The 25,754-nt window shown below is 38.5% G+C and overlaps 1 protein-coding gene across 4 annotated transcripts in view; it reads right to left on the minus strand.

Moving 5' to 3' along the window:
- The window catches only part of ASB15 (ankyrin repeat and SOCS box containing 15), a 31,104-nt gene extending 12,414 nt beyond the window's left edge, over nt 1-18,690 (minus strand). For 3 of the 4 annotated variants that reach the window (XR_005021326.1, XM_036864484.1, XM_036864482.1), the window contains exons 1-5: nt 18,608-18,662; nt 8,028-8,205; nt 6,385-6,437; nt 6,167-6,298; nt 4,872-5,030 (exon numbers count right to left, since the gene is read on the minus strand). Coding sequence is in view for 3 of the 4 variants with exons in the window: in XM_036864484.1 (XP_036720379.1) it covers nt 4,872-5,030; nt 6,167-6,298; nt 6,385-6,437; nt 8,028-8,205; nt 18,608-18,623 (538 nt within the window). In the remaining variant the exon portion in view is untranslated. Of the gene's footprint in view, nt 1-4,871; nt 5,031-6,166; nt 6,299-6,384; nt 6,438-8,027; nt 8,206-13,058; nt 13,132-18,607 lie in introns of all 4 variants that reach the window. The other variant, XM_036864483.1, reaches the window with a different exon arrangement.
- Nucleotides 18,691-25,754: the final 7,064 nt, after the last annotated feature.

The following is a 25,754-nucleotide window of genomic DNA, read 5'->3' on the forward strand; positions in this document are numbered from 1 at the left end:
TAAAAGAAGGATGAAGACAAACTTTGCTTATTTCATTTGGAGGCAGGCAAGCCATGAGGCAGTGAGATTTCAGTTTTTCTCCTGCTCACTGTCTGAAGCAGAGTTTGCTGACAAATGCCTTTCTCTGAATCACCCACCTGCCACTGGCAGCTCTAATTACAGTGAATTACCTCATCCTAGCTGGTGCTCTTGCAAAGCAAACATTAATAAGTTAAACAAACTAAGAGATAATGTGTCCTCATTTATCTTCTTGCTCCTATTCCATTTTTTCTACTTAGAAAAAATGTATTAAAATAATGAACCTCTTCCCTCATGATCTGTTTTCCTTTTGTCTGACTCAGGGAACATGTTGATTAGAGATATTAGCCTTTTTTTCAAGAAAATAACAGCATATATAAGCCATATTCAACTTAAAAAATAATTAAAAATTGCTTGCAGTTTAATTTTTGGAACTAAGAATACATTTTATTTCTCATAGAAATAATAATCAACATCATGGGGAACCCCTCCCAAGCTAACCCATGAAGGCATTCTTAACAAATAATTGGCTAAAATAATGAAAACTAACAAGGTACAGAATTTGTGTAATGTAGCTAAGTAAAATACAAATTAAATAATTTATGAAGTAAAAACTATATTTCATATATATGTATCTTTATATGCTTAGAGGAAAGCAAGCCTCCGTTGAAGAGTTAGGGAATTAGAGAATTTTGCATTGGTTATAGGCAGTATTGAACACTTTATAGTTTGCTGGCACTTTTCTTTTTTTAAAAAAATTCTGCCATTTTCTTTCTGGATATATGTGTTTTGCTCATATAATTTACTTAATATCAGCAGTGAGTTATCTTCTGACTCATATGACATACCAATAGAGAAGAGATTTTGTTTTGCAGTATCTTGACAAGGATTGGAAGATTGAAAGAGGAGATGGAGTAAAGAGGATATGTATTGATCTGTGAGAAAGAACATGTCTGAAGTAAAATTGACTGAATTGCAAATGGCATAATGTTCTCGGAAAATGGAGGGCAGTGGAACTGAGATGTTGTGCCAGACTGTTCCCTCGGCTTCCTCTGTACCCTGGGACCCATGGGCCGGGATAATCTTGTGGCTATCCTACTGGAGAAAGGCTACACCAGGTTCAGAGGGATGGGTAGAGAGGGAGTCCGGGGGGCAAAAAACAGTTAATAACTGTCAGATGATCACAAATCAGATATCTACACTCAGCAAGTAACTGTATAACATGACTGTAATACATCTAAGTACCATAAGTAAGGGCCAGGTGGCTGATGGGGAAGAAGGGCCCTGGAGGGACCAAAAGTGATTTTTTTTTTTTCCATCTGAGGAGTATTCCATAAATAAAGACAAAGATAATGGTGGTAGGTTAAGACAAATAAAAATGGCATTGCACATCAAAATTTTTTTAAAAAACAGCACTTTTTCCTCTTATCTCTCCTTTACATGTTAATGGACTGTAAGTAGCCAATTTCAAAGTAGCCCAAAAATTCAAGAAAAAACTGAGAAAGTGCCATGGATGATCCATTTTCCTCTGAACCTAAAAAGACTTGACATAGATTCCACAGCGAATGTCCTGAAGAAGGTAACCCAAGGAGAGTCCCTATTCTCCAGAAATGTGGATGATAGGGACATAAGTGAACACCTCCATAATATTTCCTTCATGAGACTTTGGTTTTATCTTTGATGTTACCATCTGGTTTTTAAAAATATTATTTCCAAATGTTAATTCTATTTTGACTCTGATAACTCAACGATCAAGTTCCTTTCCCGTACTTTAGTTATTGCTAGAGTAGAGAGATCAACAATTGAGACTTTGAAATGCATATAAATAAATACTTAATGCTCTGCTGTGGGCATTAAGCAGTAAAGAAAAATTTAAATGAAACAAAAAGAAAACAAATGAGTGATAATCATGACTTAGTTGTCCCTTAAGAACATGAGTGGATTGAGAATAGCAAGTAGAGAATAATTGTATATTTGCAAAGTGAGATAGTATACAAACTCTGGAAAAGTGTATCTTTTTTGCAGAAATCAAAGACTATCTATAGAAACACCAACAAATACATGCAAATTCTCCATGGTATATGCCTTTACAAAAATAATAGATCACACTAATAGTGGTGAAACAACCAGAGGTGATATTCCATTTAGTATCTGTCCCTGCTCAGGAAAAGAGTTCCGTTCATTTATGAAAAGCACCATGTTTCTGTGACATAAAGGCTGGTAACATGTATGCAGAGAAAAATCATCTCTTCCTCAGTACTTGTGTTTCCCCTTTTCCTCGAGCAAGAGAAGCTCCCAAGTTTTAGCTGTTCACAGTCTATGCAGGTAGAGACTAAATATCCCGGCTTCCCTGGCACCTAAGTGTGGCTATGTGACAAAATCTGAACAACATGGTATGAACAGAAGTGCTGTGTACAATGTCTAGGTCATCTTCTTAGAGGCCAACATGCTTTCCCGAGGCTGCCTCTTTCCTCCCCCCTGCTGGCTGGAAAATGTAACATCTGAAAGTCTTGTGTAAAGGAGGCATAGCCCCCCTGCCAACCCTAGGCCACTCACTTCTGAAATGTTGTTGAGAGAGGAATGAACTTCTTTCTTTTGAAGTCATTGCTGTTTGTTTGTGTTGTGTGTCTGTGTTTGTTTGTTTGTTTTGTTATGGAAGCTTTACCTCTACCCTAACTATAATAATTACTTTGTCCAATTTAATCTGAATTTGGGAAGGCTGGAAGCTCTGACACAGGGCAAGAGTAAGTAAGGAATCAGATCAGAATGCGCCCACGCTGTGGTGACACTGTTCATTTAACAATTTTGTCCAGGGGCGAAGGCTTGCCTGGGAGATTTTCCCTCCCCTGTCCGCTGACGATCCCCTTTACATCCCCCCGAGTCACAACTCAAGAGCAACTTTCTCTCTGGAAGCTTCACAGATTCACTGCTTTCTTATTTCCCAATTTACTTTGAATATACACCTTTGTTATAGCATGCATTAACACTAATATTCTATTTCAATCATATCTAGACTCTCCTACTAGACCCTTTGAGAGGAAGACGATCATAACATTCGTCTTTTTATCCATGCTGTCCAGCACATGCTGGCTTACTGTGACTTTTCAGTAAACATTGGTTGCACTGATGTTGTTGAATTAGTGTTGTCAAATGTAAATACTTTACTGATGTTCAACTTGTCTAAGTTTTCTGTTACTGATATTCGAGTTGTTACTGATATTCAGGTTGTTACTGATATTCAGGTTGTTTAAAAAATTTTAGTGATTTTTAGTGTGGACAGGAGCTGTGGTATTGTTTTCTTGCTGTGCCCACAGCTCGTGATGCTTTATTTGCTTCCTCTGTGACTGCTGGTGCACAATCTCAAGGCTTCTCCCTCTCCTCCTGCCACGCCTACACTATTTCATAACGTCTCTCTTCTCCTGAGCGTCTACCATGTGGCAAGAGTTTTACATATTTATATTTTTCTCTAATTTTTTATAACAGTTCTGCATGGTGGTGCTGTATTTCCATTTTATACTGGAGGAAACTGCGGTCCATGACTACAATCTCACAGCTAGAATTAACATTCACATAACAATACTGTATTGTATATTTGAAAGTTGCTAAGAGAGTAGATCTTAAAAGTTCTTGGGGTTTCCCTCGTGGCACAGTGGTTAAGAATTCACCTGCCAACGCGAGGGACACGGGTTCGAGCCCTGGTCCCAGAAGATCCCACATGTCACAGAGCAACTAAGCCCGTGCACCACAACTACTGAGCCTGTGCTCTAGAGCCCACGAGCCACAACTTCTGAGCCCGAGCACCACAACTACTGAAGCCCGCGAGCCTAGAGCCCGTGCTCCACAGCAAGAAAAGCCACCGCAATGAGAAGCCCACGCACCACAACGCAGAGTAGCCCCTGCTCGCTGCAACTAGAGAAAGCCCGTGAGCAACAACGAAGACCCAACGCAGCCAAAAATAAAATAAATAAAATAAATAAATTAAAAAAGAAAAAGTTCTCAACACAAGAAAAAACAATGTGTAACTGTGAAGTGATGTATGTTAACTAAGCTTTCTGTAGTAATCATTTCGTGATATAGACGTATATCAAATCATGTTGTATACCTTAAACTAATACCATGTTATATGTCAATTATATCTCAATAAAATGGGGGAAAAAATAAATCCAGGGATCTCAGGTGCCAAAGCCGAAACTCTTACTCCACACCTATGTCCCTAAGAGAAGGAAAGGTTATCTTTGGTCATTTGTAGTTAATCTCATCTCTCTCTGCTTCTACAAACAGACCTGCTAATTCTTATCTGTCAACAAGCAGCACACAAGCCTGAGAAGAAGGTGATAGATAATCGACACCTTCAGGATTACAATCATTCCTGTGTTGTGTCACAGCGGCAACCCCCTAGTGGTGCCCAGTGTTGCAACTGTGTGCTCAGAATCTGCTGGATCTCCTGCCTTTCAGTTCTTCTTCCTTGTCCTGCTGTGGACCTGACGTCTCTCTTTGGAATTCCCTTTCTGCTTCTTTATTCAGGCTACAGATCACACATGCAACCTTCCTTATAGCTGGACACCAGTTAGAGAATATTCCTTTAGAATTGCCACTCCTGGCCTCATAAAACTCCTCATTCGGGTCCCTCCTGATTAATTGTTGCTGAAAGAGCTTTCACATTTGACTTCTTTGTGGGATAGAAAAACAAAATCATAGGACAGGTGAGATGAAGGTTAGGGGAAGACCTCAGGGAATGGAAGGAGATGAGGTCACACAACTTTAGCCAATCAATACACAGTGGTTTCCAATAAGTACTCATTAAATATTATTTATCTCAAATTATAAAAGTTCTAGAAAGAAAGGTCATTTACCAAGCAGAAGGGGTGTCTCTCCTTTGTCATTTTTGGTGTTTGGCCACACTCCTTTCTCTAGTAAGGTTCTTACATTTTCCACCAGACCAGCTTTGACTGCCAAAGTCAAGGGTGTTTCTCCATCAGAGGTCTTGAACTCCCAGAGCGTCTTATAGGATGCTGAGATATGAAAGCATTGTGTAAAGTTAAAAATCTTTACTTAAAGGAAATCATATAGATCAGAATGATGCAATATTATCTACAGTAGATTGAACAAAGTCAACTGATGAAAAAGGGAAGACTAAAACGAGATATGATTAAAGTCTAGCAAATGCCAGTGAGTAGAAGTAGATGAGCGTGGGCTTGCTAATCAAGTTGACAGCTAGCAAACCAACATCTATGTCTCAAGGTGCCTTCTTAAAGAAATGATAATGGGTTGTGAATTCTCATTTCTTAATAAATTGTAAAACAAATCCCCAATCCTTTGTGTTTTTATTTAGACTGCATCTGAAATTGCTTTTTATCAAATGAAGTCTGTGAATGTGGGAATGAGAAGTATTTGAATGAATGTATCCAGTCAGAATATGTCAGAAAAGAAATACCATGCTTAACATCATCTATTTCTGTCTGTCTGACTATCTGTCTACCTGTCTAATTATCTGTTTTTAACATTTTTTTAGCTGGCTGGATAGCTGGATAGCTAATTATCCAGTAGCTATCATTATCTCCTACAGCAGAATCAGGGACCAACATTGAAGGTTGAAAAGCAGAGCACTTTCAAATTGTTTTATAAGATGCTGAGATGTGACAAATGCTATGTTAGAACATCAGAATTATTATTAATATTTAACCCTAGGTAGGCTTACCACAATAATTATTAATATTTGCATTATGAAAAAATTAATGTAATATAAGGATAGATATTGTAAGTACTACTTGTTGTACTAAATAATAGTCTTTTGGAAACCACTAACTCAAGAGACAATTCAAGATGAAAATTTAAAACTGACTTCTAAAAGCAAAAAGCTTTATATTTAAATAAATTAATTCATGCTGCAGACAAACTTTTAAGTGATGATCACAAACATCTTCCCACCAACCTGTGCCATATTTTTAGGAGGATGCAAAGGGTGAGCCCTGACCCCACAAAATGTACTGATCTTTGTACTCAGTTTAAAGCATGAGTACTGCCTTTTCCAAACTGCAAATCATCTGTTATTCTAATTTTTCTTTTTGCTTGTTATGTTCATTGGGATTACTCCATAACATCTACATTATGGCTTCAGTTTGGTCAAGGGGATTTTATGTTCTCTTACCATCCAGGACAACCTCAAGTATTTGTCGAATGGGTTGAACAACAGCTTCATGCAATGGAAACCATCCTTTTTCATCAGCTTCATCCAATGCATATTTATATTTCACATACTCCTGGAGCTCAAGAATGCAACCTAAAATAAACCCATGGGCTGATAACAAATCTCTTGGCCAAGTAGAATCTCCAATCCATCCTACTGTAGGCGATACATCCACTTACCTTGCTTTATGGCCTCCACCAGCTTTCTCGTTTGATCACTTAGTGGTACAAATCTACAGAGAAAGGAAAACAAGCTATATTTGTATTCATGGTATACTTCAAGGAACCAAAACATTTATTTAGTTTTTGCACATACTTTTAATAATCAAGATCTATAAGAAATGCACACAACTAATTTTATCTACTTTAAAAGCATAAATGTCTAAAAGTCAGATACAGAGTGTATTTATGATACATTGGACCTAAGAACATTAGTGAAGATGGAAAAACAGAAGATTATAAGATCGCCTCTGAAATTAGTTGTAGGCAATGAAAAAGGGGTAAACAACTGGAGTCAGAGTCAGAAGAGCTGGGTTCAGGTTTTGCGATTTTGTGATCCTGGGGAGGACAGTAGCCTCTCTGGATGGTGGTTCCTACGTTGGTAAAATGAGGGGATTAAATAGGAACATCTCTAAGGCTTCTCCCAACTTTAAAAACACTATGCTCAATAAAGGTTTGTTGCTTTGAACTTAATAATTGCTAATTAATGATTGCTTACTTGGGAGTGTATGCTCTACACTGCATGTTAGAGTCTTTAAACAACCAATCCACAAGTGAAAAATAGGCTGAGCATCTACCGAACAAACTCCCAATCACTGGCCCAGCAGGTCGTTGTCAACCCTCAAGGAAGTTCTCTGGTGTGTGTGTTTATTCAGAGGCAACAAGGTATTTCATAAGAAATTGATTTAACGCTATTAAAGCAGAAGCATCCACTGGTATTCTAGGACTGTGAATGCCTTCCTGGGAACTCTGAAATTTTAAAATCTGTTTCAGATGAGGGAAAAATTAACGAGACCAGAAATTTAAATGTAATATGTCCATTTTTTAAAAGCTCAAAAGCAATAATTTTATAGCACCGAACCTTTTCAAAAGCACTTCAAAATTTCAGAATATAGGATTCTAAATACTATAATAGAAGGTAAAGGTAAACTAAAATTTGTTTTTGTCAGAAGTATAATGTATGCTATTGAAGACAAAAATTTACTTTGGCAGTTTTAGACTCTATAACTCTTGCCAGCACAAAACACCAATTTTATGTGAAATTTGTTAACTGCTGTCACTTGAATAGTAGATAATTAAATAGGCTCTGGTTTATATATTACTTTGTCATATATAATAAAATCGCTCAACTCTTTTCCCATTCATTAAACTTACAAGCTAGGTGAGTTAGCATTATTCTTCGTATTTTAAAGGTGCAACATGGAATCCATTTCTTATGAAGCCTGCCTGAGTCAGTAGCAGAACAGATTCTGTATACTTATCTATACGTTAGTCGTATAAACAGTGCTTGCAAATTTGTTCACATTATTTATTGTCCTGTTTGATTCCATAGGAATTTAGGAAATAGGCAATTGTATATAACCAAATTCAACTGGGAATTTCCCATCTAGGTAATCTCCATATTCCACAGGAGACGGGGATTTGTAGAAGATCAAATAGCTAAACCTGTGCACAGTAGCTCTTGTACGGTATTGAATTCCTTGCCAGAAAAGAAAGGGAAGCATTTTCCTGGAGGAGGGCTCAGGAAATGTCATTCATTTCATTTTACAACAAAATGAAGGCCATGAAAAAGTTTTAGTGAGGAGAGTCAATTTGAATGTTACCTTTCAGGATAAAATACAGTCTTGCTGGCTTCAGTGGATTCTTGAATACTGAGCTGTACATCATAACTTGTAAGATAATCTTCATCGGAGTCGTCATTAGCATCCATGACTGAATATAATTTTGAAAGAGGCAAATTCTTATTATCAGCAAATGCCACAGACCGCATATAGAGTTTACCTGAAAGACGCAAAATGAAAAATTAAAATGCATTCACTTTTCCTCATTTAACAAACACAATGCAGTTAATATTTTCATCCATATTGTATATATAACACCCATTCTAACTTTTGAAACCTTAATTACCTGCCCTTTGGGTGTCTACATTTTCTAATTTTTGACTTTCTTTTGAGTAATGACTATAGTTGGGCTTACAAGAATTACTTTTTCCACACTTCTGACTTATACTAATTTGGCTCATGGTTTTTCTCAAGACATTGTTCTACACAGCACATTAGAAGTTCAAAACTCTGAGAAGACAGACAGGGGTAGGAATAAAGAACGGTGAGCCTTTCACATTCTTTACTTTTTCTTTATTCTCTGTCTGTTGTGTGTGTGTTTTTTTTTTTTTTTTTGGCTGATTTAGTCCTTTCTTTACATGCATGGTTTGAGTTGGCTGCCTTGAATTGCAGTTATTTCTGTATTTGTGTTCAACTCCTTCTACCAAAATCTACGTTCTTTGAGGTGAAGGGCTCTACCTCACTTATCCCTGCATCTCCTGCAACTCTAGAAGGTGCCTGGCATGGGGAAGCTTCCCGAAGAACATCTGTTGAATTAAAGTTGAAGAGAACAGGACATCACAAATGTAGTGACTTAGCCCTGCCCTCGGGAAATTTGATAGAGCAAGTGGAGAAGACACGAAGGAAACTTCAAATAGAAGGAACTGAGAACTTTTAAGCGCTGTTCTTCTTGAGAAAACACTGTCTAGTCTCACAATGAAGTGAACAGCTTTCAGAAGTCCAGAACTTTAAAATAAAACAGGAGAGTGTTAACCTGACAAAAACAGCCTTAGGCACTTGGAGGACTTCTTTACTGACCAGTTTAGATGGGTTTGATAGACCACATGGCTCTCTGGGCGCTCTAGGAAATCCACGTTTATGGACTTGTGCTGCATGCATTCCTGGCCATGGAAAGATCCTTTCTCACACCTTGACAGAAGGGCATCCTTAATGCAGTTAGGGAGGCTGGAACTGCTAATATAAGGACGGGTGTGGTAAGGACCAGCTTTATTAAGTGAGGCTGAATTGTGGGAACTGTCAAACAATAAGCAGAGTTAAAATGGACTCCTGCTTTTGAAGAAAAGAGTCAAAAACAGAGAGGCTTCTGGACTGACTTACATCGTTTATTGATGGCTCTTTCAGTTCTCCCTAATCCACTTGTTTCAACCAAATCAGAGCCACCATGAACGGTTGTGCAGGATGCGCGCTACACAAGTGTTCCTGGTTGATGAAATCCAGCCAAATCTCCCCTGCTCGAGCTGTGCACGCTGGCAGGGTGCTTCCCCGAGGAAGCAGCATCTTTTCTTCATCTGCACCAAAGCGCTTATAGCCTGTGGGATTCCTGAACTCAGCTGAGAATTTTTTAACACCAGAAAACTAAACAAAAAGAGGCCGGATTATTTAGTGTTTTGGATAATAAATGAGGAGAGATAGACATGACACGTTTTACCGTCCAGTCTTCCAATCTTTTCCCAAAGTGGAAGGGCCTCAGGATTTGGTTACTCTCCTTCAGAAAGAAAGCCATGGTATCTCAGCAACCTCAAAAGTCTGACACGTGCCCTAGGGACCTTATTCACCAAATAGACTCAAGTGGTATTTTTAAAAATCTATTGTTTATCTGTTCATTGTCTACCTTCTCTGAGAACGTAACCCAATAAGAGCAGAGAATTAGTCTACTTTCAGAGCCAAGAGAAGTACCATCTTAAGGTATGTGGACTATAAATGGGTGTTGAATGAATGAATGCATGAATGAGCTAATAAGTGAACCTAACATAATCTAGGTTCTGCTTTATTCTTAGAGTTGACCATTTTCCTCAAGTATGGAATCTTTCTTCCAACTAAACGAATCTGATTGCCCACTCTGTGTCTGGCTTCATTTTTCTCCCATCTGTGCTTTTAAATCTTATTCCTCTTCATTCACAAGGCCCTCCCAGCTGTTCCAACTCATGGTCCCCATGGCCTCAAGCCCGGCTCCAGCCATTCCTCCTTTGGAAGGAAGCCCTTGCTGAAATTCTTCAGCTCCTCTCTGGACCTCTTCATCCATGAATATCTCCTCTTATATAGTATTTTTCCAACATCTGGATTTACACTCATTTTGTTTTAGCTTTGCAAGTTCTTCACATTTTCATGTTTTGTATTCTCACTTGGACTATTAGTTTTCTGAGGGAAAAAAAAAAAACCCTTACTTTCTTTGTCCTTTATATCTTTTCTCTCTAATTCCACTCCTAATCAACTATAGGAAAGTGCCATTCTCAGTGATCACTGGAAAAATGTTGTTGACTCATTACTGGCAGACAAGTCCTGGGTCCCTTCCGGCAGCATGATTAGATGATGAAGTTAGCAGTGTGGTATCACCCGTCGCCTTTCTCACTAATGTCACTGTGGAGATGGGGGGATTGCATGGCTCTGGGATTAATAATGGGATCCAGAGACTTTCGCCTATTTAAGTCACCAGCTTAACTCTAAACCTGTTTGAAATTTGGGCTTCCAGTACGTGAGACACCACAGACTCCTTAGAGAACTGAGTTGCTCTGTGGAAAGTTTTTTTTTTTTAAATGTCCTTTTAACTACCATCCAGTAGGATGTTATCTAAGACTCTTAACTATTTTGTATCCCTAGCAACAGCAGGATCTAAATGGTGAGGAAAGTCTTGCTACTACATGGAACATCCCCCATCTAAAATAAACTGTCTCCAACATTTTCCTGAAAGCTTGGGATGAACTGAAGACCTGTGTGCAGGTCCTCTAAGGTGTCAGACAGACAATCAAGGGAGCATCATTGGAACAGAACCAGAGACATCAAGATGCAATGAGAAGGGAAAAGGAGATATATCTGTCTACTGCCAGCCTTTCTTTAAAGTTATTTAAATAAAGCACCAACCAGGAGTCTGAGGAAAGGCCAAATAATATTTTGACATCATTTAAGACCTATTCACAAAAACCCCACTTCTCAGTCTAGATAATTAATTGACCTTTTCTAGATAATCATTTGTCAATCTTTTTCTGGATAAGCCCATTAGTGAGATTTATGTATTCTCCATAAGTAGCTGATTTACAAAATAATTGGGACTATCATTGGAAAGTTAGCCTTTTCAGTTCAGGCACTGGTTAACCTTGCTTCGAGTCAGGAACACGTTTGATGAAAGCAGTGGATTCTCTCTCTGGAGGGATGCATGCCCACTCAAAATTCTGCATAAAATTTTAGGGAATTCATGGATCCTCTGAAGCCCTTTCATGTACCCCAGGAAAAGAACCACTAAATTAAGGATTTCCAAATGCTAAATGTATTATTCAGATATCAAGAATTTTTAGTTTACCTTCAGATGGACTGAGTAAAATCCTAGAGTAAGATAGTGGGAAAAGGATTTGGTGATCCTGTAAGTTTTAGAATGACTTTGGTAATAATAAAAATGGTGATTATGATAATAGCCGTAAGTTATTGAGTGCTTGCTCTGTTTCAAGCACCATGCAAAGCACTTTGCGTACAATGCCTTGCTTTAAATCCTCCAATTCTACTTTGTAGGTATTAGAGATTTATTGTGCATAAGTGGAAACTTAGGCTTCAAGAGGTTGAGAGACCCACCCAGTGTCACAGAGCTGCTAAGTAGGGTCTGGATAGAGTACGGTAACTTCATTTTTAATGTCTTTCTGAAGCTGCAGGAAAATAGCCCACAGTCTGTTGTACTTAAAAGAAAACATTCTCATCTTGCTCTTAACAGCCAGCTCTTGATGACAATAACTTCCAAAAATAAAAAATAGCTTCCAGGGACACATCAATCTTTATCGTCAGCTCTGTGCAATAAAGATGTGTGTTGCTTAGGGTGGTCTGAGGTATCGTAAGCTTGCTTTTATTCTATACTTTTTGTCTTGGAATCTAAATATTACTGCCTAAAAAATTGGATCAACATTCCAGTTTGTGCCTGACTGAAGTGGCCAAGGGGTTGGGACGATGTTGCAGGTATGATGCAGGGGTAAACATGGGTACATCGTGCCTCTCGGCACTGAATTCTCTAAACTCCCCTCAATCCACAATCCAGGCTGCCACAATACTGTCGATAAGCTTGTGAGGCCCCTCAGACTTCCCCTTGAAACCTGGGAGCTCCTAAAGCATGGGACCAATGTCCTCCTTCTCCCTGGACCAGGGCCAGTATAACTTTGTTCCCGGTGAATTGCTTGGTTGGCTTGCTTCCAATTACATCCAAGTTTGTTTACATCACTCACTCACATGCTCTGTCTTAGACATAAAAAATTGAAACCATCTCTGTGGGTTCTAAACGGGGCTGGTCTCAAGGGTTGCCTGTTTATATCACTCACTCACATGCTCTGTCTTAGGCATAAAAAATTGAAACCATCTCTGCGGGTTCTAAACAGGGCTGGTCTTAAGAGTTCCCGGAGTGGGCAGGTGCTTCCATGATGCAAGGAAGGACTTTGTGTTCATAAATATCACCCTACCTCAGCACCTGTCACATCAGTGTAATTCTGTTACATCAGTGAGAGAGTCTGTCCTTTGGGGCTTATTGTTCCATTTTCCAGTGTCCCTTTTAAAATGCCAGTAACACCATACTGGCCCCCATGTAGGACCAGGATCTCTTAGAATATTTGCCGAGGGTGGCATGGGGTGGGGAAGATGGTAGAAGGTCTAAGACTGAATCTAGTGGAAGGTGACAGGAGGGGATAAGAAAAGGGCAATACAGTAAAATTTGGTGTTCTTTATACAGGGCCAGCCCCAAAATAAACACTCTGAGGTTCTGAAAGAGGTGCAGGTTCTGCTGTGTGGAACTGGGGATGCTGATATTCTGAGGAAATTTTCTTTTACCTTGGAAGTGCAATGGTTCTGGAGCGAGGAGCTTATCTATTAGAAGTCCCAGAGAAAATCATCAGGATTTGTCCTATGAGAGGAGTAGCTTTAGTTAAAAGGCATTTTCACATTTTGGTTTTATTAGAAAAAGGCAGTTTTCATATACAAAACAATATTCATTCTCATTTTTCTTCGTTTTGACCTTCATCTGTGTAATACTGAAGACATATGGAAATCAAAATAAATAAAATGTTGTTACAACTTTGTTTTTTATTTGGTGGCTACACACTTTTGCTTTTTCAGAATCCTGTAGCACAAAGTGGCAAATCAGATAAATGGCTTTATTAGGCTGATTTCAGCAACTATTCCCCAAGAGATTTCAGAGGGACATAAAACTGTCAGAATTGGGTTCCAACACACAGACAAAGGTAACTTCTATTTACAAGTAATAAGTTACAGCAATTCCCTCTTCGTGGTATTTGCCTTTTCTATTAGAGAGAAATCCTGTGAATGACAAGGAGAACTAGACCAGTTGAAATAGCAGATTCCTTAACAGCACAACTAGTTCTGATAAACCACACACACACACACACACACACACACACACACACAATGTTAGTCCAGAAAATGAATGCTACTTTTATGTTGCCTCAAAAAGATACAACTCAACATTTTAGAAAGGATATAAAAAGGTGAAGTGGACATATTGTTCTCTAGACACTAAGTATGATATCTGGTATGTAATAAGAATTCACTATGTATTTGCTGAATAAATAAATAATTGAATGATCAAATATATTCTACTCTTAAAATTAGCAAAAGAATAGATTAACCTTGTGTTTTTCCTCCACGTCATATGTATGTTTTTGCCAAGTTCACATCCAATTTTGGGGCTGCACTAACTGAGGCTTAATTTCTAAGTAAAAACATTAGTGATAAAACCTGTCATACTGGGCTTCCCTGGTGGCGCAGTTGTTGAGAATCTGCCTGCTAATGCAGGGGACATGGGTTCGAGCCCTGGTCTGGGAAGATCCCACATGCCGCGGAGCAACTAGGCCCGTGAGCCACAACTACTGAGCCTGCACGTCTGGAGCCTGTGCTCCGCAACAGGAGAGGCCGCGATAGTGAGAGGCCCGCGCACCACGATGAAGAGTGGCCCCCACTTGCCGCAACTGGAGAAAGCCCTCGCACAGAAACGAAGACCCAACACAGCCAAAAATAAATTAATTAATTAATTAAAAAAAAAAACACCTGTCATACTAGTTTTGCTTATCTCTAGTTTCATATTACAAAATTAGACATTTTTACTCCCTCCTATTGATTTCCAAAGCAATTTCAATTGTGACAGAGATGGCTGAAGACGTATGCTAGTTTTTGAAAATGACACTCACATAGAATAGGAAGGAGCTTTAGGTTCACAACTATGTGGATTTCTAGGGGAATATAAACAAGAGAATGGAAAAGAATAGAGCAGACATGGCCCATGAAAAGACAAATTATTCACAGACATGACCTTATCACAAGCTGGTATGATGACATGATTCTTTTAAAGACTTATCCTTTTGTCTGTAATTCTAAATGTAGGAATCTATCATATAGAAATTCAGAGATGTGGAAAAAGATTTGTATGTGAAAATGTTCACCTCTGTCATATGTAAACTGCCAAAACATTAGAAACACTATCAAATGTCCAACAAGAGGGAATTTGTAGAAGATATTATTGTGCACCCAAGCTATGGATAACTATATAGTTATTAAAATTCATATCCTTGAAGAATATTTAATGCCATAGATAAGTGTCATATACGAGAATGAGGTTCATTTAATCAGATATGACCAGACACTTTGAGGGAACTAAGATTGATTTTATAGAGCCAAAGCTTACAAAGTCTTCCAGAAAACTGGCCTGGTATTTGGTTCACAGGCTGAGCCTTACAGGTGGTGAGATAGGTCACCTCCTGGCAGGCCAAACCTTGGTGACATTGAGAAGAGAGGAAAGTACCCACATTTATAGTAAAGCAGGTGAACCCTGGTGGAGAGAGTGTCTTGGCTTGGGGAGGAGCAGAAATATGAAAGACTGATCTGTTTACCTGATCCAAGCAAAGGCTTCCTTACCTAAGTTATTGTGTCTGTCTGCATGAGACCAAATTTAGTTTCCACTAATTAGTGAGTGGCAGCTCCAAGGAAGACGAAGCCCATTATAGATGATAAAATAGCTGCCTTTTATTTACACAGTTGAATTGTAGGGTGAGTAAAAAAGTTCTGACTACATTAATTAGCTACAATAAAAATTAAATATCTCTAGACCTTAATAAAAAGTATTGTTCATATACATATGCTTATGTGTATTTGTACATGTATACATTTACAAATACATATAGAGATATACATATATTCTCCCTCTAAAAATATTTGTTCCTGAAATATTTGTTTCATCTGAACAGGGCAGACATTCCTGTTTGGCGCTTGTCAAATCTTTTTCCATTAAAAACTCAATAATGAGCCATTGCATTTCTTCATACATTATTCTGAAATTATATACAGGCCACTGATTTTTTTCTGCTGGAGGCAGTAGTTGAATTTGCCCTCCCAGCTTAGCTGCCTTATTAGCTGTGTCTGACGTGTTGCAAGTAGTCAACAAACATTACCTGTTATTATTCTGTGACTGAACCCCTCTGGAACGAGGAAGTAGAAGTCTAGGGATTGTCTGGTGGTTTTAGCTCTAGTCCTCACTCTTGAACAGGTATGCTGACACACTCCTTATTTCCTTCTCCTTCCTTTTCTCTAGAATCACCTGATTTCAGAGTTGAAGAGCCTTAGGTAGCCCCACTTGTAAATTCCATTTCCAAGATGCCCAACAAGTAATTATCCAGCCTCAGCTTGAACAGCAAAGTGACAGGAAGTTTACTATATCCCACACAGCCCTTCATCTATGGCCAGTTTTAACAATTAGGAAGTACATTTAAGTTGAATCCATCTCCTTGAATAAGTGTTCTATAATCCTAGTTCTATTCCTCAGGACCACGTTGAGAAAATGTGCTCCTCTGCCACACGAGAGCCCTTTAAACATGTCTCAGGAAGGCTGTCAGGTCTCCACTGAGGCTTCTCCACCCAGACCTGGACGACTGTTCTTCCTATGATGTGGGTTCACCTTCCTCCACCATGTTGATTGCTTTCTTGTAAACACACTCGTTTATCCATCTCTTTCTAAAAGTGACTCTGGACCATGGGCTCTGATGGCAGTACGACAGCTGTAGTCAGACCAACACAACAGTAAGCAGGTGTGACCACCTCCCTTTTGCTAGACACTGAAGATCTGTTAATTTAGCCCAAGTTCAGACGAATTGGGGGCTATTATATTACAGACTTGATTTGGACCTCTGTTGCCCTAAATTCTACAAGTCATATTTCCCCCTCACATTATTGCTGTACAATTCTGTGTAGGACTCTTTATTTAATCCTATTGTGTTTCTTTCTTTCTTTTACATTTGACCTTTATTTCAGTCTGCTAAGAGATAATGCATTTTCTATCCCTCCAAATATTGTTCTATTTGCATGTCTTCTATATGTCTACCTGCTCCATTAATAATGCAAATGTTGAACAGAAATTGGCGCAGGACAGAGGCCTTCAGGTTGACATTGATCTATTATTTAGCACCCTTCAAGAAAAGCTGTTTATCCAGTTACAAATCCTCCCAAAGACACCACCATCTACTATTAATGTCTCCTTTATGATAACAAGACCGTCGTCAAGAGATACTGTCAAATATCTTGTTGAAATACAGATGCATAGTATCTACTACATTCCTCTTCTCTACTAAGTCAAAAAGACAAAGGAGGAGCGTTGACTCACCAGTTCTCAGTAATTATTATTATTTTTCCTGAGGATTTTCAGACCATCCTATTCGTTCATTCAAAAATATGTATTCAGTGTCTGCTATATTCCAGGCACATTGCTAGACACAAGGCAATAGGATCCATGCACCAAGGAGTTTACTGCCTTTAAATAATGCATTCTACACTTTTCCCCAGAAACAACACCAATAACTCCCCTCCCTTCAAAGGTTTAGCAGAGAGCCAAGCACACAGCAGGTCCTCAATAAATATTTGTCTTATTGAATTTAATACTTATTATAAGCAATATCTATTAAGTGCCTACCTGTGACATGCATTAAGCTAAGTACGTTAAATATTTTATGTCATGTAATTTCTGTGACACACTTCCCCCCCATTTTACAGATGAGGAAACTGAGGAACACAATGGTTAGGTAATTTGTCCAAGCCTGTACATCTAGTGAGTGGCAGAGATGTAGATACAAACCCAATCATTTGACATTAGAGGTCACACAGCTTGACCGCTGTACTGTAACTCATGACTCAGCTACTCTGACGGAATTAATACAAAAGGGTCTCATTTTATAATCCAAATATTCATAAGCCTCAGAAAAAGTTTTTAAAAGAGTTTAAGGGCTTCCCTGGTGGAGCAGTGGTTGAGAATCTGCCTGCCAATGCAGGGGACACGGGTTCGAGCCCTGGTCTGGGAAGATCCCACATGCCGCGGAGCAACTGGGCCCATGAGCCACAATTACTGAGCCTGCGCATCTGGAGCCGGTGCTCCGCAACAAGAGAGGCCGCGATAATGAGAGGCCCGCGCACCGCGATGAAGAGTGGCCCCCGCTTGCCACAACTACAGAAAGCCCTCGCACAGAAACGAAGACCCAACACAGCCATAAATAAATAAATTTTTCTAAAAAAGAGTTTAAGCAAATAACTAGCAAACCTATCAAACAACTCTAGTGAAAATATAAATATTTTAGGTAGATTTTCATTTCAAAACAAGGTATTCCGATAAAAACAACAAAGTGTAGAATTATGATATTTTATGACAATAATAATGTTCTCAGCACAAAGCAGTGTTAGGACTTCCTCGTCCACATTACTGCTATTTCATAGAAATCATTTCATTTTAGATGTAGAATGTTCCTTAGAAGTTATCTATTCATTTAAGAGCCAGATGGGTGATGGTCTCAAATAAATTCTAAGGACTTTCCAACCTCAAGACTCTATGATTTAATTTCCAGAAGCGAATTTCCAATTCTACTGAGATCCTTTTTTTTCCATCTGACCTAAAAGAAGTTAAAGGAATTCTTTTGATCTGAATATTAAGCATCCATCTTTTGTTATAAGTGATTTAAAAACACCTTGATAAAAATTTAATTATTCACAAAAATCATTTAATTTTTTTCTCAGAAACCAGGGCTAGCTAAGACATTCCATAGTGTCTAAGCTGACACTTTCTATGAGCATATTCATTCTTGATCTGTTTTTCTCATGATACTATTTTTTATTAAGCTTAATAACTATGCAATTGAGTTAATATTCTGTAAGCGAATGAAACAACCCTGGCTTTAGTCTGTAATTAAAAAGGCCCTAGACAGGTGATCAATGGTAAAGAAAGTAATGAGAAGCTATCACAATACGTGTTTCCATCTCTTCAAAATATTCCCAATACTAGACTACTGAAGCTAGTTGGTGAGGAACAGATAAAATATTTCATAATCTCTCACCTTTTGGAATTATCATCTTGTCATTCTTATCCAGGACCTTGCCTTTCTAAATCAGAGGAAGTGTCTTGGAGCCAATGTGTTCCTCTGTGTATCTAAAATTAAGTACCCAGTTGGTGGCTAAATTAAGATCTGACCTTGTACAACTGAAATATGAACGATTCCTGGCACATAGTAAAGTGAGATTTCTCTGGACCCTCATCACAAGAAACACATGGCCACAGAGGTGTAATAAGATTATCTGGGTCCTGATTGGTTCAAAGAGCTCTCATGAAAACAAATGATCTGCCAACCCAGCTGCTATGAGGGTCCTTGCTGAAGGAACAAAGCAAAACCACTTAAGTAGAATTTTAAAATATTTTAAAATCAGTTGTTCAAGAGACAAATCTGTGAGTCTGCATCTGCAGATCCAAATCCACTTTTAGTCAGTTTTAACACACACTCTTTCTCATTCTTCGTCTTTTAGACTCATGTCAAATCTCATTAAATATGATCTTCTTGTTGTAGGAATTTACTGTTTTTCATTTGATTTGCATTTCATACCTGCCAGTCTGACACACAGATGGGGATATGACATTCAGTGATATCTAATCTGATCAAGACTTTTTAGGACAAGTTATAAAACATAGAGTCTAAAGTGAGCAGCAGAGGTAAAGCAAGCAGAAAATTAGTATTTTAATTGGGAAGGGTTGTTTGTTTTCTTTTAAAAGATAAAGTTTAGTGTCTTACTGATTTTCTAATGAAAATAATCTGCCTTAAGTTTGTTTTGACATGGGTATCCCTGGATTAACTCGGCCACTGTCAGCATTCACAAAGCCATCTGGCTTCCATCCCCACAGCTCCATTAAAATAACTCTTCTCAAGGGTCTCACTGACCTCCTAGTGTCTAAGGTTGATGGCCACTTTCCATTTCTTATTTTTCAGGCCCTCTGTTGGATTTGCTGCCATTGATCCCTCCCTTTTTTTCCTGGAACTCTCTACTCCCTAGGCTTTGTGGAGTACTATATGCTTTTATTTTTCTTCTTATCTCTCTGATTCATTCTCTGTACTTAGTGTTAATGAATAAACACGTGGATTGTAGTGAATTTACCAGTTTTATTGCAAAATGTGGAAACCATAAATGTGAATTCAGAGGTTCTACCTCCTCTTTGTGATAAAAGAGGCTGTATTTCTGTCATCCGTGGAGCAAACCCCAAGAAATATTTTGTATTTATACCACCATTAACTGTGTCTTGAAATAGTTAAGGTTGAAGGCTAGAACATTGTGCACATTTTATAATTATTAATCTGATTTGGAATTTTTCAACAAAGAATTCTTATAAAAAGCAAGCAACAGGGCTTCCCTGGTGGCGCAGTGGTTGAGAATCTGCCTGCCAATGCAGGGGACATGGGTTCGAGCCCTGGTCTGGGAAGATCCCACATGCCGCGGAGCAGCTGGGCCCATGAGCCACAACTACTGAGCCTGCGCGTCTGGAGCTTGTGCTCCGCAACAAGAGAGGCCGCGATAGTGAGAGGCCCGCGCACCGCGATGAAGAGTGGCCCCCGCTTGCCGCAACTGGAGAAAGCCCTCGTACAGAAACGAAGACCCAACACAGCCAAAAATAAATAAATAAAAATTAAAAAAAAAAAAAGAAAGAAAAAAGTGGTCAAGTACTTTAAAAAAAAAAAAAAAAGCAAGCAACATTGTGAAACTAATTTTTATAGCTTTGTAACTTATAATATTAAAAATTCATATGAAGGTTTAGAGTATAATTCAATTTATGAAAAAAACCTATACCCGACATTTGAAAATGTAGTTTGGTACATTTCAGGGACATTTCTGCTCTTATGTGAATAAATTTATGCCTGTTTTATCCATTTATATAATAGTTATTATAGATCTACTTATATCGTACAATATTTAAAATAATAGAAAGAACAAAAAAGAGAAACGGTGTGGTAAATAAATGAAAATATGCTACTGATGACATAGACCTATGAGCAAGTCTTGCCTCACCACTTACTTTCTCTGTCACCTTAGATTTGCTATTTAAAATCTCTGAGACTCAGTTTATTCATCTGTAATATGGGAGTAATAATAATCATAACCGTAATAAAAATAATAATAATACAATGACCATGGCACTCACCATTTTAATGAGATCTATTCCTCAAGTAGCTAATCATCTATACACACACAGTAAAGCAGGCTTTGAGTAATTCAAACATTTAAGAGAATGACCTATTCATAATGCTAATAATCACTTCCACATTTGCCTGTTTTGGAAATTGGCTTTTCCTGCTGGTTTTCTCAAATGGAAACAAAGTGAATTGGATTTTTGAACAGTGTCCCCGTGGTTTATGGGTGAGGGTGAGTTTCAGTGAGGATGTGATCAAGCAGTGAACGACTACTGAATACTACCGCTGTTCTGAGGAAGGTACATATAACGTTACCGACATCCAAATAGGTGTCCCTTTTATATATATATAGCAAGAAGTGCATGTCCTGTGTCAAGTTGATAATTTTAGCAACTGATACGAGGAGCCTGAGGTTGAAATGGTTGCAGCACAGTGTTAAAGGGACTGTCCCTGGAACCACCCACTTTTATTTTGGGAACAGGAGACTTGGCGGCACTGTACGTGAACTTCCAGGGAGCCATGTGGCTTCCCAGTCTTCACATTTAAGGCACCCACTGCCACCACACTTCTCACCTGCCCACAGGTACTCTGTGTTCCTGAAAACAGGTGTGGGGCTTGCAGGCCTTTGACTGAGAATTTAAAATACAGCTCTTGTTACCATGAGCCGTACTATCCCATCCACCCCACAAAGCCATTTGGCACCCCATATTCCCTTCTGATACAGCCCATTCTCCGTAAAAGCCTTATCAGACTGCAGCTTTATCTTGCCTCTTGGGCAAAACGGTGTCATTCACACATCTTGGAGAACCCTACTTTGTTCTGCCCTGTTATTTTGTAGTTTAGGGAGCAGTACTGTGTATGTTTCACTTGGCTTCATTTTTATACTTTGGTATATTTCAGATTTTCTCCTCCTCCTTCCTTCCTTTCTGCACTTGTTCATTATTTTGGTCTTGGGGGCTGTTATTTTTTTTAAAAATGCATATTTTATTTCAGCTGTGTATAAAACAGAGTAGAAAAATGTGAGAAGAGAAAAGAAATCATTTATTTTAGTATGCTTACCAGTACTTTGATAATTGGTTGTTTGCTCTTGCTGTGCTTTCTACTGTTTTGTTTTGTTTGTTTTTGTTTTTGTTTTTTTCAGACTGGAACACAACTGAAACTGTGAGTCAAATGTATTAGCACCGCCTTCCATCAGGAGCGCTGATGTCACAGGCCCCTGGGAGAAACTGCATTGCTGACATCACTCCGTCATTTTGTTTCCACACAGCAGCACAAAGGCAAGTGACGCGAGGGTAGTTTTTAGTAAGGTAGTGCTGTAGAAGCACACTAAACCAATAATGGGCAAAAAGTGGGGAGTATTCTGTACTGGCCCCCAGTTACATTTCCCACTTCGTCACCAGTGTCTGGTAAAGACCTTGCCACATAGAAAGCACGCATCAAATATGTGCTAAATGGTTTGCTGAACACTGGTGACTTGTTCATGTAGGTTAGCAGTTATATCCTGTCTAACTTAACTAAAGGTTGATTCAATTAAAACTGATGCAAAGTGAATTTTAAGAAAGCAGGTCGACCTTTCTTTTTTTCTTTTTTTAGAACAAAGCTCTTAATTTTCACTACTGTGAGAGACATTTCAAGGGCATCAAGAGAAAGAACCCTGAATTAAAAGAAAGCAGGGAATCTGTATTTTAGTCTCAGATTTGTCCATGTCTTTGTGAATTAAGGCAAACCGTTGAAATGCCTGTGCCTTAGTTCCCACCTGTGTAATAATACTGCTCTCATTACTTCATATCATTATGAGAATAAAATAAGAGCATAATTACAGAAGTTCTTTGAAAAAATAGTAATCACTCTACAGACACAGGGCTTACTAACAGTATCATACTTCTGGGACATAAAATGGACATTAAAGCAACTATCCCATTCAGTTGTCTATTCTATACATGCAGACATTTTAGTATATGCAGAATGTGGTGCTAGACCGCTCAGGGCATGCATGCCAAGATGGGGTGGGGCAGTGGGACACACTATTCTAGCCCTGAAGAAGTTTACCATTTGTACAGAGAGAATAAGTAGAAAAGAAGCCCAAATTTGGTAAGAGAGATAAGACATAAGTAGGCTATGGAGGAGAGGGTCAGAGAATAAAAGACACACACACACACACACACACACACACACATTTGAGTTTTAAAGAGAGAGAGATCGGTTTTACATTAATGGATGCTCAAAGTATTTTGAGTCTTTTTCTTCTAGTCTTTCCTAATTCTAACCTCTTACATATCCTAAATTGATAGTGCTAAGGCAAGGGGACTTTCACTACTCTTAGTATCTTGTTTTATATAAACTAAACATCATCATAATCAAGACTGTATAATAGAGCTTTATATTGACAACCAAAGTAAAATTTGAATTACTGAAAATCCAGTATTCTCTTCTGTTCTTTCTGAAAAGAATCGATCTTTTCATGTGCACCTGTAGTTACGTTTTGATTTTTTTGAAGTTGCTCATGCATGACATTCCATCAGTTAGTAGTTAATTATGAAAAAGAGCATTTTGACCTTACCTGTTGTAGAAAAATTTTATGAATTTGATGAGGAAAACTTACCATGCTAAAATATTAAAATTTCAGTGTAAATTCATTACCATTAAGAGATCCTGGTATTGCCCCCCACTTGCATTCAGATCTTTATTTTTTACATTTCAAAATTGATTCACCATTTTGTTCAAACAATTCCAGTATAAAAGTTAAGCTTAGAGATTCTGTCAGGAAACTAGAAAAATGTAATTATTTCTGCTAGACTTAGATTTACCTCTAGTAAATAGTGTCAGTCCTGGGACAAAACACTCTGATTTTTCCAAAATGGAATTTCTACTATCATACATTATATGCAGCTTAGTTGTAGCTTGATTTGAGGATTTAATATGCAATTACCATACAAATAAGACAATTTTTCACATTTCCTATAATTCAAAAATATTAAATAGTTCAAAGTATTAATTCAAAAATATTAAATTCGAATACTATAATTCAAAAATACTAACATCAAGTTGAGTTTTGAGGTTTTGTTAAAGTGTTTTGATGCAGCTTAGAAAGTCTGGGTACAATCCTGAAGGTCTGGACCACCCAGTATCAGTGTAAATGAGTACTTTCAAGGGGGCTTTCTTTTCTGGGTACTCAGGATACAGTAATGAGCACAACATTTCACCATCTAACATGCAGGTCTTTTGCTCTGTTTGAAGGTAAAATTAACAGAATTTGTCTTAGATTTGATGTTGGGTTTGTGAGAGGGGAGACCAGGATCGAGTCTAAGCAACTGGAAGGATAGAGTTGCCATAAACTGAGATCAAAAAGGTCCCAGAAGGGGCAGGTTTGGAGAGGAGGAATGGGACCTCAGCTTGGATCATGTAAAGCTTGAAATGCTGTTCAAGTCCAAGAGGAAAGGTTAACGAGGCAGGTGAATGTGCGTCCACGTTTGTGGGGGGAGTCTGAGCTGGAAAAACAAATTAGTGATACATAAAGCCATGAGGCTAGATGAGCTCACCAAATGAATACACAAAGACATAAAAATAAAGGCATTCAAGGGATGAGCCCTGTGGCTAACCAAAGCCACAAGACAGAATGCAAGCTAAGGAAAGAAAAACATCTGCAGCAGGAGAGAGCAATCAACTGTATCAAATTCTGCTGCTAGGTTAAGTAAGATGAAGACGAAGAACTGACCATAGGACTTAACAACCTTTCGGTTTGTCTTCTATTCCAGAATCACCTCACTAACTGCCCAGGCTTCATTTCAAAGATTTCCCATCTTTCTCCCCCTCTGCCTTGCTTCTCAGTATGAAGAAGAAAGACACAGTGTTCTTACGTTTAGGGGCTCATAAGACCCACATACAATGCCCCTAAATTTAGGAACTTTACTTCCTTTTCCTAGTCCTTTTCTCTCTGAAAAAAAAATCTCTCTCAGCTCATTTTTATCTCATTTTATGAAAAAGGGCCATTAATATAAAAATCAGTTCTTTTAAAGTTTATATTAGCAACTACTTGAGAATAAAAATAATGTCATATAACAGAACTTTAAGTAGAATTGAAAACTGTTGTATTATAATTCCTTAGAAGGAGGAGCAAGTGGTCGAGGTGGAGGGCAGGACTGCAGCACGATGACCACGGTCCGAGAGGACTTCGGGGGCTGCTTAGAATTTTGCTGTGCTTAATAGTTCTCACTTCCAGCTTGCCCTTAGAGATCACTTCCCATGATGTCGCCTCCCGTGACATAAGATCATCAGAAAGGAAAATGCCGAGATACTTTGAAATGGGTCGGTCTCACCTCTCGGGATCCTCTTTCTCAGCTGAAATACTGAAATTAGGCCTGGAACTATATGAACTTGAATTTCTCTTTTAATTTTAAGAATCTATAATGCTACCATCTTATCTTCGATAGCCTGAACATTTTACTTTTAAAGTTTCAGCTTCTGCTAAAGTATTTTTGTTTGTGATGCTTGCTGTCTCTTTGCCTTCTATCTGAATTAGATTTTAAAACACAGGCTAATTGATTAATTCTTAAATAAGATTTACACCGGTTTCTTTCACAGTCCTAAGTTATCATTTCTGAGTAACCCAGATGAGATGTATCCCCATTGAACAGTACTGCATTCATTTATTCACTGGACACAGGTTTATTCACTTTTACGTGCCTGGTACAATGATAATATTAAACAAGGCAGTTCTTAATCTCAGTTGATGGAGGAAATAAAGAGATGACCCAAAGAAGGTGAGAATTAGCTTCCAGGAGAAGACAAGAGTATGTCAGAGAGACGCTAAAGGCTTGAGACTTGAAAGATGAGAAGGACATTTTGGAGAATCTAAAAAAGGGACAGGGACTTTCCTGGTGGCACAGTGGTTAAGAATCTGCCTGCCAATGCGGGGGACACGGGTTCGAGCCCTGGTCTGGGAAGATCCCGCATGCCACGGAGCAACTAAGCCCGTGAGCCACAACTACTGATCCTGCACTCTAGAGCCCGCGAGCCACAACTACTGAGCTCA

The sequence above is a fragment of the Balaenoptera musculus genome, chromosome 9 (assembly GCF_009873245.2).
Source record: "Balaenoptera musculus isolate JJ_BM4_2016_0621 chromosome 9, mBalMus1.pri.v3, whole genome shotgun sequence".
NCBI lineage: Eukaryota > Metazoa > Chordata > Mammalia > Artiodactyla > Balaenopteridae > Balaenoptera > Balaenoptera musculus.